The sequence below is a fragment of the Chiloscyllium punctatum genome, chromosome 49 (assembly GCF_047496795.1).
Source record: "Chiloscyllium punctatum isolate Juve2018m chromosome 49, sChiPun1.3, whole genome shotgun sequence".
NCBI classification, from domain to species: Eukaryota; Metazoa; Chordata; class Chondrichthyes; order Orectolobiformes; family Hemiscylliidae; genus Chiloscyllium; species Chiloscyllium punctatum.
Genome location: NC_092787.1, coordinates 7,465,474 through 7,477,800, shown reverse-complemented (window position 1 = coordinate 7,477,800; position 12,327 = coordinate 7,465,474). Strand labels below are relative to the sequence as shown.

General features: G+C 40.2%; 1 protein-coding gene across 4 annotated transcripts in view; it reads left to right on the top strand.

Moving 5' to 3' along the window:
• The first annotated feature begins 5,008 nt into the window (after nucleotides 1–5,008).
• Nucleotides 5,009–12,327, top strand: part of dennd1a (DENN/MADD domain containing 1A) — a 525,508-nt gene continuing 518,189 nt past the window's right edge. For all 4 annotated transcript variants that reach the window (XM_072566190.1, XM_072566188.1, XM_072566189.1 and 1 more), the window contains exon 1: nucleotides 5,009–5,146. In XM_072566190.1, coding sequence (XP_072422291.1) covers nucleotides 5,130–5,146 — 17 coding nt within the window. In that variant the 5' untranslated portion in view covers nucleotides 5,009–5,129. The remainder of the gene's footprint in view (nucleotides 5,147–12,327) is intronic.

Below are 12,327 nucleotides of genomic sequence, written 5' to 3'. Positions count from 1 at the left end.
AGTGCGGGTGCTCCGGTTTCTTCCCACAATCCAAAGATGTGCAGGTTAGGTGAATTGGTCATGCTAAATTGCCCATAGCCTTAGGTGATTGGGGAATGGGTTTGGGTGGGTTGCTCTTCGGAGGAGCAACGTGGATTTGTTGGGGCGAAGGGCCTGTTTCCACACTGTAAATAATCTAATCTAAAAAAAAGTAACCAACTAGCAGTTCAATCCCATCCTCATCTTCCTATAGGAGCACAGCTCCAACTAGCATCAATTGTGACTTTAAAAGGTTTTGAAAAATTTGGTATAGCTAAAACTGGTTTTGTGGTTAATATTGATTTCAAATGGTTGAATGCCTCCTGTCATTATTCGGTCCACCAAACCTTTGTTCTTCTTCAGCAAATCAGTTAACTGTGCCACTATTCTGCTGAAATTTCTGATAGAATCTGCTGAGTCCTAAGAATCGAAGCACCTCTTTCTTCGAGGTTGGTCGTGGAAATTCCTTGATGGCCTTCGTCTTTGCATTCCGTGGGGGGGGGTCAACCTTCCATGACCGATGTTCTGTCCCAATAACGTCACCTCTGCTTTCGTGAATTCCATTTTATTTAAGTTTCTCACCAGTTTTGCTTCTTGTAGTCATTCAAAGAGCTCTGACAACTGTACCATGAAATCTTTCTAGGACTTACTGAAGATCACTACATCGTCCAAATATACTGCACAGTTTGTTAACCCAGCCACAACTCTGTTCATGAGTCTTTGGAATGTGGTGGGTGCGTTCTCCATTCCAAAGGGCATCACTTTAAACTTAGTTCTCGGGAGGGGATCTACACAATCAATTATAACCCATGTGAAAGGTTCTTCAAATGCAGGAATTGACAACAAAGATGCTGGTCTTTTTACCACTTGTGGCTTATCTACCATTTGGCATGCATGACATGTACGGCAAAAGTTAACTGCATCCTTGTGCATTCCAGGCCAATAAAAATGTTTTTGTACCTTAGCTTGAGTCTTTTGTACCCCTAGGTGACTTCCTACAGGTAGTTTATGTGCTATCCATAACACCGCCTGTCTGTATGATACCAGCAACACAATCTGGTGCACTTCAGCCCATTTCTCCTCTGCGCCAACCTGCCGTGGTCGCCATTTCCACCTTAGAATTCTATCTTTCAGAAAGTAACTCTCCTCAATATTCTCTGCCTCCTATTCAGAGTACGCATTCACATATATATCTTTTATTGTCTTGTCTTGCTGTTGCAAGTCTCTTTGCCTTTCAGGACTAACCACTTCTGCTTGACCCTCTGCCTGTTCAGATTTTTCCTGCACTATTATGTCAAACAGGATGTCTTCTAACTGAATCTCAACTCCTTCATCTTTCTCTTTACTTTTCACTTCACGCTGTGACTTATGATAGTGGGATATGGTTACTACACAGTTTGTGAAAAAACCAGGATATTTCTGTTTTAACTCCTCAGTTTCTTGGTCTTCCTTGGGCTTCTCCACAACAAGGGGTATCACTCCTACCTTGGATCCTGCCAAGTCATTCCCAAGAACAAACTGAATTCCTGGAACTGACACTCTGTCAATCACTCCCACTGTAATTTCGCCAGTCTTGAGTTGGCACTCCAACCTGATCTTACATAGGGGAACGCTAAATTTCTGTCTATCTATCCCACAAGTTACCATACTCTCAGGTAACAAATCAGAAATAGTGCATATTTGCTCATCCCTTACTATCAGCGACTGGTTAGATCTTGTACCTCTCAAAATTATAACTTCTTGCCCTTCTCCCCCTGTTCTTTCTGAGTAAACTTTACCCACAGAGGTGAATTCTTTGTGGAGATCAGGCGCTAACTCCATATCCACCCATGCCTAGACTGTGCACTCTTTTGCAGCTCCTCAGCTCGTCTCCTTTACTACCTTCACTAATGCTACCGGCTTAGCTTCTCTTACCACATCTTTTCCCATAGTGCCTTTCTTTAACAACCAGCACTGTGACTTTACGTGTTTCACTTTGCCACAGTGGAAACACTTGAAGCCTTTCACCTCTTTTCCACCATCTTGGGCTTCTTTTTTATCCTGTGGTAAATTCTTACCAATGTTCTCTACTCTTGGTTTCGTAGTGTAGGATCTCACCCTCTCCCAACTTCGATCCCTCACAGGACAAAATTCTGGCCAGAAGCTGGTCTTATGCACAAACATGTATTCATCTGCTAATTCTGGAATCCTTCTCACTTCCTGAACTTTCTGTTCCTGTACGTGAATTCTTACCATCTCTGGAAGTGAGTTTTTAAACTCCTCTAGCAGAATAATCTCTCTTAGAGCCTCAAATGTCTTATTTGTTTTTAAAACATGCACCCATCTATCAAAATGACTATGTGTAATTCTTTCAAACTCAACATAAGTGAGACATGGTTCCTTCTTTGTGTTTCTGAACCACTGTCTATATGCTTCTGGTACCAATTCATATGCACTTAAAATAGCCTGTTTAACATCTTCATAATCTCTTGACACTTCATCTAACAGTGCGACTTGTTCTGCCTACCAGTTTAGTCTGAACTAGCATATCCTCCATCTGCCTCGCCAATTTTTCAAATGAAATAAAGAAGGCTTCAACATCTTTCTCATCAAAATGCGGCAGAGTTTTGACATATTTGTACACATCACTCCCTTCTCTTTTAATCTCCATCCTGTTAACTTGACTTTGCTAAGTCGCAACTACTTAAGTTCAAATTCTCTCCCTCGCTCTCTCTCGCTTCTTTTTTCTCTCTCTCTCTCTCCCTTTGATTATCTTCTAACTCCATTTTCCTCAAGTGTAATTTAGGTTTTTCTACCTCTATTGCACTTGTCTGTTTCTCCGACACACTTAAGTGTTTGAGTAATTCCCTTACAATTTCAGCTTTGCTTTTGTCCTTGGTTAAACCCAAATCTAACTTATTTGCTCATTCTAAAAGCATGACCTTTTTCTTTCCTTCTAAACTTCCTTGGCAAATTTTAGAATCACGTTCAAATCCTACAACCTCTTTAGCAATTTTAAGAGCCATTTCTCTCACTTTTAATTTAACCAACCACAAGTTACCAAAATTAAACAAATTGCCCCACCTATGTTTTATTTAAAGATCGAGGATACTAACCTGTAAGTAGTTAAATCTGCTGGGATTTTTCATACCCGCAAATCTATTCAAATCTGTGTAAACCAGTACAAATCCCAATGATGAGCTCCCAAACTGTTATGACATGGGTAAACCCTGCTGCTTAATTTAAACCAGCAACACACAAAAGATTTATCCCATGCAGTAATCTATGAAAATTCGAGAGGCCAAGAATTATCCCAAAGGTCTGTATTTAAAGTAAAATTAACAACTTTATTTCTTAATTATAACAGAGAATAATTAACTAATTACGATTTACAACTCCTTTCTCTAACTCATTGGATTGTGCCATTGGCTTTTGATATTTTCAGTAAACTAAATTCAAACTTGATTGGAGTCTGGTTTTTTTTGGGGTATAAGTTAAACTGATTGGCCTAATTTAAATTTGTTTTTTTCTCTGTCTCCAGGCAACCAGCTACACTAGTTGCTGGACCAAAAGGTTACATTGTATCTTGTTCAGAACACTTAGAGCTGTTAGGTAGTTCTGCTTGCTTTTAATTTTTTTAAGGTACAGTACACCCACATCTTCATAACATATATTACCAGTATTCATACCTCAGCTGTTTTTCATTGCAGAAGAGAACTCACTACTCACTTTGAGGTAAGGGGAACTTGGATAGGCATTGGTGCTCAGGCAATCTGAGAGAAGTGATTCTTTGCTTGGACACCTTGCATTTGGGGTCTTGTTTCGTTCCAGATGTATTTTGGTGTCCATCACAGCTGCCTTTTAGAAAGGCATTGACTGAGTTGGCAGTGATGTGGCTTCTATTCTTGCTCTCACCATATGTAGAAGGTGCAGCTCAATGAACTAATTCCATGCCATAGAGTCATACACCATGGAAATAGACTATTCAACCCAACTCTTCCTTGCCGACCAAGTTTCCCAAACTAAATTAGTTCCACTTGCCTGTGTTTGGCTAATAGCCCTCCAAACCTTTCCTATTCATGTACCTTTCCAAATGTCTTTTAGATGTTGTAACTGTACCTGCAGATACCCCTTCCTCTGGCAGTTCATTCCACATACGAACCATATTCTGTATGAAAACATTGCCTCTAAGGTCTCTTTTAAAGATTTCTTCTCTCACCTTAAAATATACTCCTTGGTTTCCATTGAAAGAACCAGCAAGGTATAGGGTTGTTGCATGTGAGTAGACTGCTATAAATATGTGGTGTCTTCCGTGAAGCTGGAGGTCACCCGTCAAACTGATTGCACACACTGAAGGAAGAAATGTTTTGAACTGCAGCCTCTTACCTTGTCATGGTTGGAACTCTTCACCCTAACTGATGAGTCTTCCAATTTTATTTTGGAAGCTCCTCCTGCTGTGCACTCACTTAAGCCATTTGGCAAAATGCGGAAAATAGGAAAGAAGGAATCCAGAATTATAAAGACTCATAACTGCCCGTTAATTCACCCCAATGCCAACCCTCCAGACCCATTACAGCTCCTGGCATTGAAACATTTCACCTCACCTAAGCACACATAGTCCTTTGTAGTTATGTAATTCAAGCACTGATTTCTTCAGACTGAGCCACACTCATCAAGTTTTGTTATGCAATCAAAAAACAGGCAATGGCCGTGACAACATATCAGACTATCACTTTTGTCCCGCAATGTTTGCAAACGTGTGTGGATCAATAAAAAGGGAGTCAGTTGTTTTAGTGTCACATCACAACGGGCTTGTTTGATCATTGATACTGAGGGAGAAAAAGTTGGCAAAGTCCAGATACTGCGTGAGGCTATGTTAGCGACCTTACCCCGGGCGCGGTGCACTTTGGGAGTTGTAGTTATTAGCGTGACGTTTGTCCTCGGAATAAGGGGGCGGGTGATGGTGGCTGGACTACAGCTCCCAGCATACCCTGTAGCTCCGCGGGTGCTCTCTCCGCCTTGGTGACCATGTCGTTCCTTGGTTTTGCGTGAACGCTGAAGGAGCAAATACTCGGCTTTTCTGTGCCGGTTCTTTAAAAGCGAGCACCAGCGTGGTTATACGGCGAGCAACCATGGGATCCAGGATAAGGTGAGTTTATTTCTCTCTCTCTCTCTGTGCTATGAGGATTTCGAGACGTTGTGCTATTCTTCAGCCTGTTGAGCAGTGCTAGGCCGCAGCGTTCCAGGAGCTTGCTTGTTCTGTTCACCCAGCTCTCTAACAGGACAACACATCCAACCCAAGCCGCTAGTCTCTTCAGTACAGTAAGGATAGCAATGTGCCTTTGGTTGCTAAGGGACAGACCATGAATTACTACAATACAGGGCCTATCTTTGTTACTGGGCGAGCAAACAAGAAGAAAAAAACATGAGCTGATAATACCTGGACTATTGATGCCTATGCTTCGGTTTGGAACCTAGTTGGATGTTGGTCAGTTTCTCCCAGGCACCGTCTTGGCCTTTATTTTATTTAATACGTACGAGCCACCATCATCTTGTACGTTATGTACAAGCAACTGTCAACATGGCTTGCTTCCCACTTAAAGTGGATGGGAGAGGTTTCTGAGTTCTACACGAGCAAAGAGCACAGATGTTGGACATGACTGCTGTGCTCTTCCAGCACCACTAATCCAGTATTTGGTTTTCAGCATCTGCAGTCATTGTTTTTACCATGACTGATCATGTATGGTGAAACTACTATGTTTGAGAGATTGACTCCTCAGAGTGATATGAGCAGGAGAATAGTGGGTACCAGATAAACTGTTCCACATGCTACAGCTGGGAATTTAATTTTGATATTTTTTTTCTTTGCTCACTTTATTGATAGGGACAATATTATTGGCTGGGTCAGATTCCTCCTTCCATTATGAATACCCACACAGGCAATTTATGTCTCGTTAGACTTTCAAATAATGGTCTCACAGCTGTAGAAAAAGAATTGTAGTTTTTTTGGTGTCCTGTACTTGCTTTCAAAATGTAATGAAAGAACTGAGATACTTTTAAAATGCCCCTGAGCTTCAAAATTAGATTCCTGTTTTAATGGTAAGAATAATCTGGAATAAAGAAAAATATTTTCACCTTTTTTTTTGTTCTTTAATTTGTAAAATCCTAATAAATCTAAAGCCTTAGTTCAGAGCATCACTATGTTTTTAAAGGAAAAAAATGAGTCTTTCAGATTAAATTACTTAGTGTGGAAACAGGCCCTTCGGCCCAACAAGTACACACCGACCCTCCAAAGAGCAACCCACCTTGACCCATTCCCCTACATTTACCCCTTCCCCTAACACTATGGGCAATTTAGCATAGCCAATTCACCTAATCTGCACGTTTTTGGACTGTGGGAGGAAACTGGAGCACCTAGAGGAAACCCACGCAGACATGGGGAGAATGTGCAAACTCCACACAGTTGCCTGAGATGGGAATTGAACGTAGGTCTCTGGTGCTGTGAGGCAGCAGTGATAACCACTGTGCCACCGTGCTGCCCATTTTAAAAAAAAATTTAAGGACACAAGTCCAAAGATGTGCAGGTCAGGTAATCTAATCTAATCTAATCTAAAAACAGATAAGAAAATGAGATGTGAACAGAACCTGAACAGTCTGCAAAGAGATGTAGACACATTAAGTCAGTGGGTAAAAATTTGGCAGATGGATTGTAATATAGGATAATGTGAACACTGGCAGGAAGAATAGGAAAGCAGCATATCACTTCAAAAGAGAGAGAGAGAGATTGTGGAGTTCTGAGACATGAAGGGATTTGCTACCTCAGTCCATAAATCAAGAAAATGTTAGTTTGCAGTACAGCAAGTGGTTATAAAATCATAGAGATGTATAGTATTGAAACAGACCCTTCGGTCCAACTCGCCCATGCCAATCAAATATCCAAACCCAAACTAGTCCCACGTGCCCAAACCCTTCCTTTTCGTATACCCATCCAGATGCCTTTTAAATGTTGTAATTGTACCAGCCTCCACCACTCCCTCTGGCAGCTCATTCCATACACAGTCTTGTAAGGAGTTATGATTGGGTAACATGCAGCTTCGTTATAGAGTCATAGAGATGTATAGCACTGAAACAGACTCTTCGGTCCAACTCATTCATGCTGACATATCCCAACCTAATCAAGTCCCATTTGCCAGCACTTGGCCCATATCCCTCTAAACCCTTCTTATTCATATACCCATCCAGATGCCTTCTAGATGTTGCAATTGCACCAGCCTCCATCACTTCCTCTGGCAGCTCATTCCATACATGCACCACTCTCTGTGTGGAAAAAGTTACCCCTCAGGTCCCTTTTAAATCTTTCCCCTCTCACCCTAAACCTATGCCCTCTAGTTCTGGACTCCCCACCTCAAGGAAACAATTTTTGTTTATTTATCCTATCTATGTCCTTCATGATTTTATAAACTTCTATAAGGTCACCTCAGCCTTTGGCGTTCCAGGGAAAAACAGCCCAGCCTATTCAGGCCTCTCCCTGTAGCTCAAATCCTCCAACTCTGGCAACATCCTTGTAAATCTTTTCTGAACCCTTCCAATTTTCACAACATCCTTTCAATAGGAAGGAGACCAGGATTGCACACAGTATTCCAAAATTGGCCTAACAAAAGTCTGGAACAGCTGCGACATGACCTCTGAACTCCAAAACCTGGTGCACTGACCAATAAAGGAAAGCATACCAAATGCCTCCTTCACTATGCTATCTACCTGCGATTCTGCTTTCAAGGAGCTGTGAGCCTGCACTCCAAGGTCTCTTTGTTCAGCAACACTCCCTAGGACCTTACCATTAAGTGTACAAGTCCTGCTAAGATTTGCTTTTCCAAAATGCCGAACCTTGCATTTATCGAGATTAAACTCCATCCGCCACTCTTCAGCCCATTGGCCCATCTGATCATGATCCTGTTGTAATCTGAGGTAACCTTCTTTGCTGTCCACTACACCTCCAATTTTGTCATCTGCAAATTTACTAACTAGACTTCCTATGTTCACCTCCAAATCATTTTATATAAATGACGAAAAGTAGTGGACCCAGCACTGATCCTCATGGCACTCCACTGGTCACAGGCCTCCAGTCTGAAAAACAACCCTATACCACCACCCTTTGTCTTCTATCTTTGAGCCAGTTCTGTATCCAAATGGCTAGTTCTCCCTGTGTTCCATGAGATCTAACCTTGCTAACCAGTCTCCCACGGGGAACCTTGTCGAACACCTTGCTGAAGTCCATATAGACCATGTCCGCTGCTCTGCCCTCATCAATCCTCTTAGTTATTGTTTCAAAAAAACTCAATCAAGTTTGTAAGACATGATTTCCATGTTGACTATCCCTAATCAGTCCTTGCCTTTCCAAATACATGTCATCCTGTCTCTGAGGATTCCTTCCAACAACTTGCCCACCACTGACGTCAGACTCACTAGTCTATAGTTCCCTGGCTTATCCTTCCCACCTTTCTTAAATAATGGTACCATGTTAGCCACTCTCCAGTCTTCTGGTACCTCCCTTGAAATTTATGGGATTGTGGGAGGAAGGAAAAACTGATGGAGATAAAGCATTTGATCCATGAAATGCATTCATTCACAGGGTGTAGACATCGTTGGTGGGTCTAGTATTACATATCCTGATTGCTTTGAGAAGGTGCTGGTAGGCTGCCTTATTGAGTAACTGCACTCTGTATAATGAAGATAGACTCACAGTGCTTAAGTAAGGAGCAAATTCTCCTCTAACTTACTAGCTGGCTTATTGATGGAATGCACAGTACTTTTAATGTTGGCACGAGATCTGGTGCATGGAAGTGGCTGTGGGCCTGAGTCCAGTGTGGCTAGAGCAAGCCTGAAGTGTCAGTCCCCTGGGATCTGTGGCATTGAGAGCAGGAAGCTCAAGGTTTCTCAGAGAGTGGGCCAACGTGGAGGAGGCTAAGCCTTTGCTCTTGGTGCAGTTAAGAAAGATTGTTGAATTTTCCCTTATTCATTTCATTTTCTACTTCATACTAGGAAGAACTGTAATGTTAACTTATTTCTTTATTTTCCTACCTTATACTAGGAACAGCTATAATGCTTTACTTTTAAATTTATTTCTGTATGTTACTATTTATGTCTAAGCTTTGTACCTAAAATGGTGCCGTGTGTGGTGACATTGTACACATTTCACTGTGCTTGAGTACATGTGAACAATAAAGTTTAAATTTAAAAAAATGTTTTTGATCCTACTGCACCTATGTGGTACTTAAGAGAGAACTTCTGGGATGTATCTTCTGTGTTGCTTTATGGCTATGGCTATGGCTATGTGTAAGTGTAGCTTGCATGGAGTATTAGTTGGAAATCATAGAATTTGGACCCAGTACTGAAAAAGGAATGGCAATGTATTATGAAGTTGTGACAGTGTATAAATTGGAGGGGAATTTGGTCGTTCCCTTAAGCCTATTGCCTATGTTCTTCTAGGAAGTAGCTGTTGCGGGCTTGGGAGATGCTGCATGTTCATAAGCTTGTTGAAAGTTTTTTTAAGAGTTTGTAGTCTAAGCTCATGACTTGTATCTTGTCGATAGTGGCCAGACTTTGGGAGTCAGGGAGTGAGTTATTCACCATTCTGTTCAGTGTCTGAGCTGTCGTTGCAGCCATAGCATTTATGAGACTAGTCTATTAATGGGATATTAATAGTAGGGGGAATTTAACGATTATGGTGTCACTGACTTTCCCTGTTTTAACGGAATTGCCTTCCATTTTGTGGCAGTTTCTGTCATTTATCAGTCATGGCCTTTAATGTAATACAGGCATTATTGCATGTGAGTATGGACTGTTCCATCATCAGAGGAGTTGTAAATAAAACTGAAACCTGTACATTCTTCAGTAAACAATTTCAGTTCTAAACTTTTGATGGAGGGATGGACAGTGATGATGACAAAACTGAAAATAGTTGAACTTTGGCTACTATCCTAAACAAATACATCAGTAATGTCCTTTTAAGTTGAAATGATTGACTTCCCACAGCAAGATTCATGTTCCTTTCCACTCCCGCCAGTGGAGCCTATAAAATAATATCCGAAATGATGCCTTTGTAAACTAAGAGTGTGGAAGATAGTGGTTGTGGAAAATAGAAGAATCACATTGAAAAGAAATAACCTAAATGTTCATTCTGATTAACAAGTGAAATTTGAAAAATCTTTTAAAGTATGTAGTTTTCCACCACTAATGAGGAAATGTGTGTGTGCTTTTCTGATGTTCCAGTGGAAGTAATCCTTGTGAGTTCCTACACCTGACATTAACTCTTGCTATTAGCAGCAGGAAAGAATAAGTAATGGTACTATAGATATATTTGGAAAACTGTTGATGTGTTGTGTGGCACAGAATTTGAATAAATATCAGTTTTGTGAAATCAAACCTGTAGTTTAACCCTGCTATTCTTGATGATTTTTTTGTAATGCCCTGTCATGTGTGAATTCTATTTATAATTAATGGTTCACAGGAGGAGCCACAGGGTGCAACTTTAAAACAATAATTTAGGCTAGCAGCTAATTATCTGTAATTTAAGCGACAATTAAATGTTAATCTTTATGCAAAATGCTGCCTTTAATTCTTTGGAAATAGCAAAGCTTCATTAAACTGCAACCAATCATTTGTTATGTCTTTGCAAAGAAATGTTTTTTTGTGAATGTATGCATTTATTATTCACATGGCATTTGTTATTGATCTGATAATTCAGAAGTAAATTTCAAAAGACCTGCAAGGAGACACCAATTACAAAAATTGATGCATGTTAGAGCAAGGAGGTGTACAACATAGAATTTGCCAAGTGCCAGCAAGCCATTCAACACTCTCTCTCTAATATTTATTTTCACACAAGCCTGTTCCCACCCTTTCATCTAACTTTAAGACTAGGGTGGTACTTTTATAATGTAATACTTTGTATATCTTTAGATTAATGCATCAGATAAGCTTCACTGATTTGTCTGAAGTGGCACAACGTACAGCATTCTATAAAGCCAAAACTGTGGATGCTGAAATTATGAAACAAAAAATGAGAGAAATTGAAGAAGAGTTACTGGTCTTGAAACATTAATTCTGTTTCACTCTTGACAGATGCTGCCAGACCTGCAGCGTTTCTCTTGCAGTTTTGTTTTTATTTGACATTGTGTACTTAGAGTGGTATTTAAAAATATTAGCTGTAGCTCAGCTTTTTTTTTCACTTTAGGGTAATTATCTGTGTTAATTGGGCCTTGTTGTGTAATCTTGTTGAAATCAGCAATGGTCATTCTTGCAAATATCTTTCGCAAAGTTTCTCAAAGTAAAGAGCAGTTAGCATTTACAGTGGGCCCTCATAAAACGCAGCAAATAGAACAGATATTGTTCTTATTAATGTCATAAAATAGGCATGGTACAATGAGATTTACTGGTGGAATAGCTAAAAATGATAAACTGTAATCACAGATTAAAAATACTTTGTTTTAAGAGTGACATTCAGTCAAGTGTAATGCATTTATAAACCAAATATACCTGAGGAATAAACTAACACACTTTTTAAAAGATCTCTTCAAGGTCATAGTCCTGTGCAAGAGTTCATTTCATGTTAGACTATTAGTACTTCATCCTTTGCCCATCGCTGGCCCTGAGAAGGTGGTTGTGATTTCATGTCTTGAAGCATCAGAGTTTGCACAGTGAAGGTGCTCCCACCGTACCACTTAATAGGTAGCTTCAAGATGCTGAGCAAGGAACATTTTATAATTTAGCAAGGAGCTTGGAGCTGATAGTAGTTCTTTATACTTGATGCCCTTGTGGGTTTGGGAAGTGCTATAGAAGCACTAATTTTTCCCATAATATTTCTAATTCATGTTTTTGGCATATTTCTGTGAAAGCGTCTTTGTGGTATGTTGCCCAAGTGATCCTTCTAGGGGGTCATTTTGATATTGATCAGGGCAAGAGCCATCTTCCACTTAGTTTTGTATTTCTGAAATGTTGTGGTTAATTGTCATGAGCCAACTACCTCACATGCGCTATCGACTAAATTATCACAGTCCTGTAATTGAAATTGGAACACTCCAAATCTGACTAGCTGTTTGTGCATCTATTACTGAACTAGAGGCAAAATTGGGTCTGAGATGTATTCACCCAGAATTGGTGCATTCATAGCAAATGTACACATTTACTGACTGTGATAATTAATACTTGTTGACATTTTTTTTCCAAGCAAAAACCAAACTGAACTAAATTTGGGATTCTTCTGAATCTAATGGTTAAAGGCAACGCAAATTGCTTATAATATCTTTGGGTTAGAGGAGTGTAAAAGAAGCT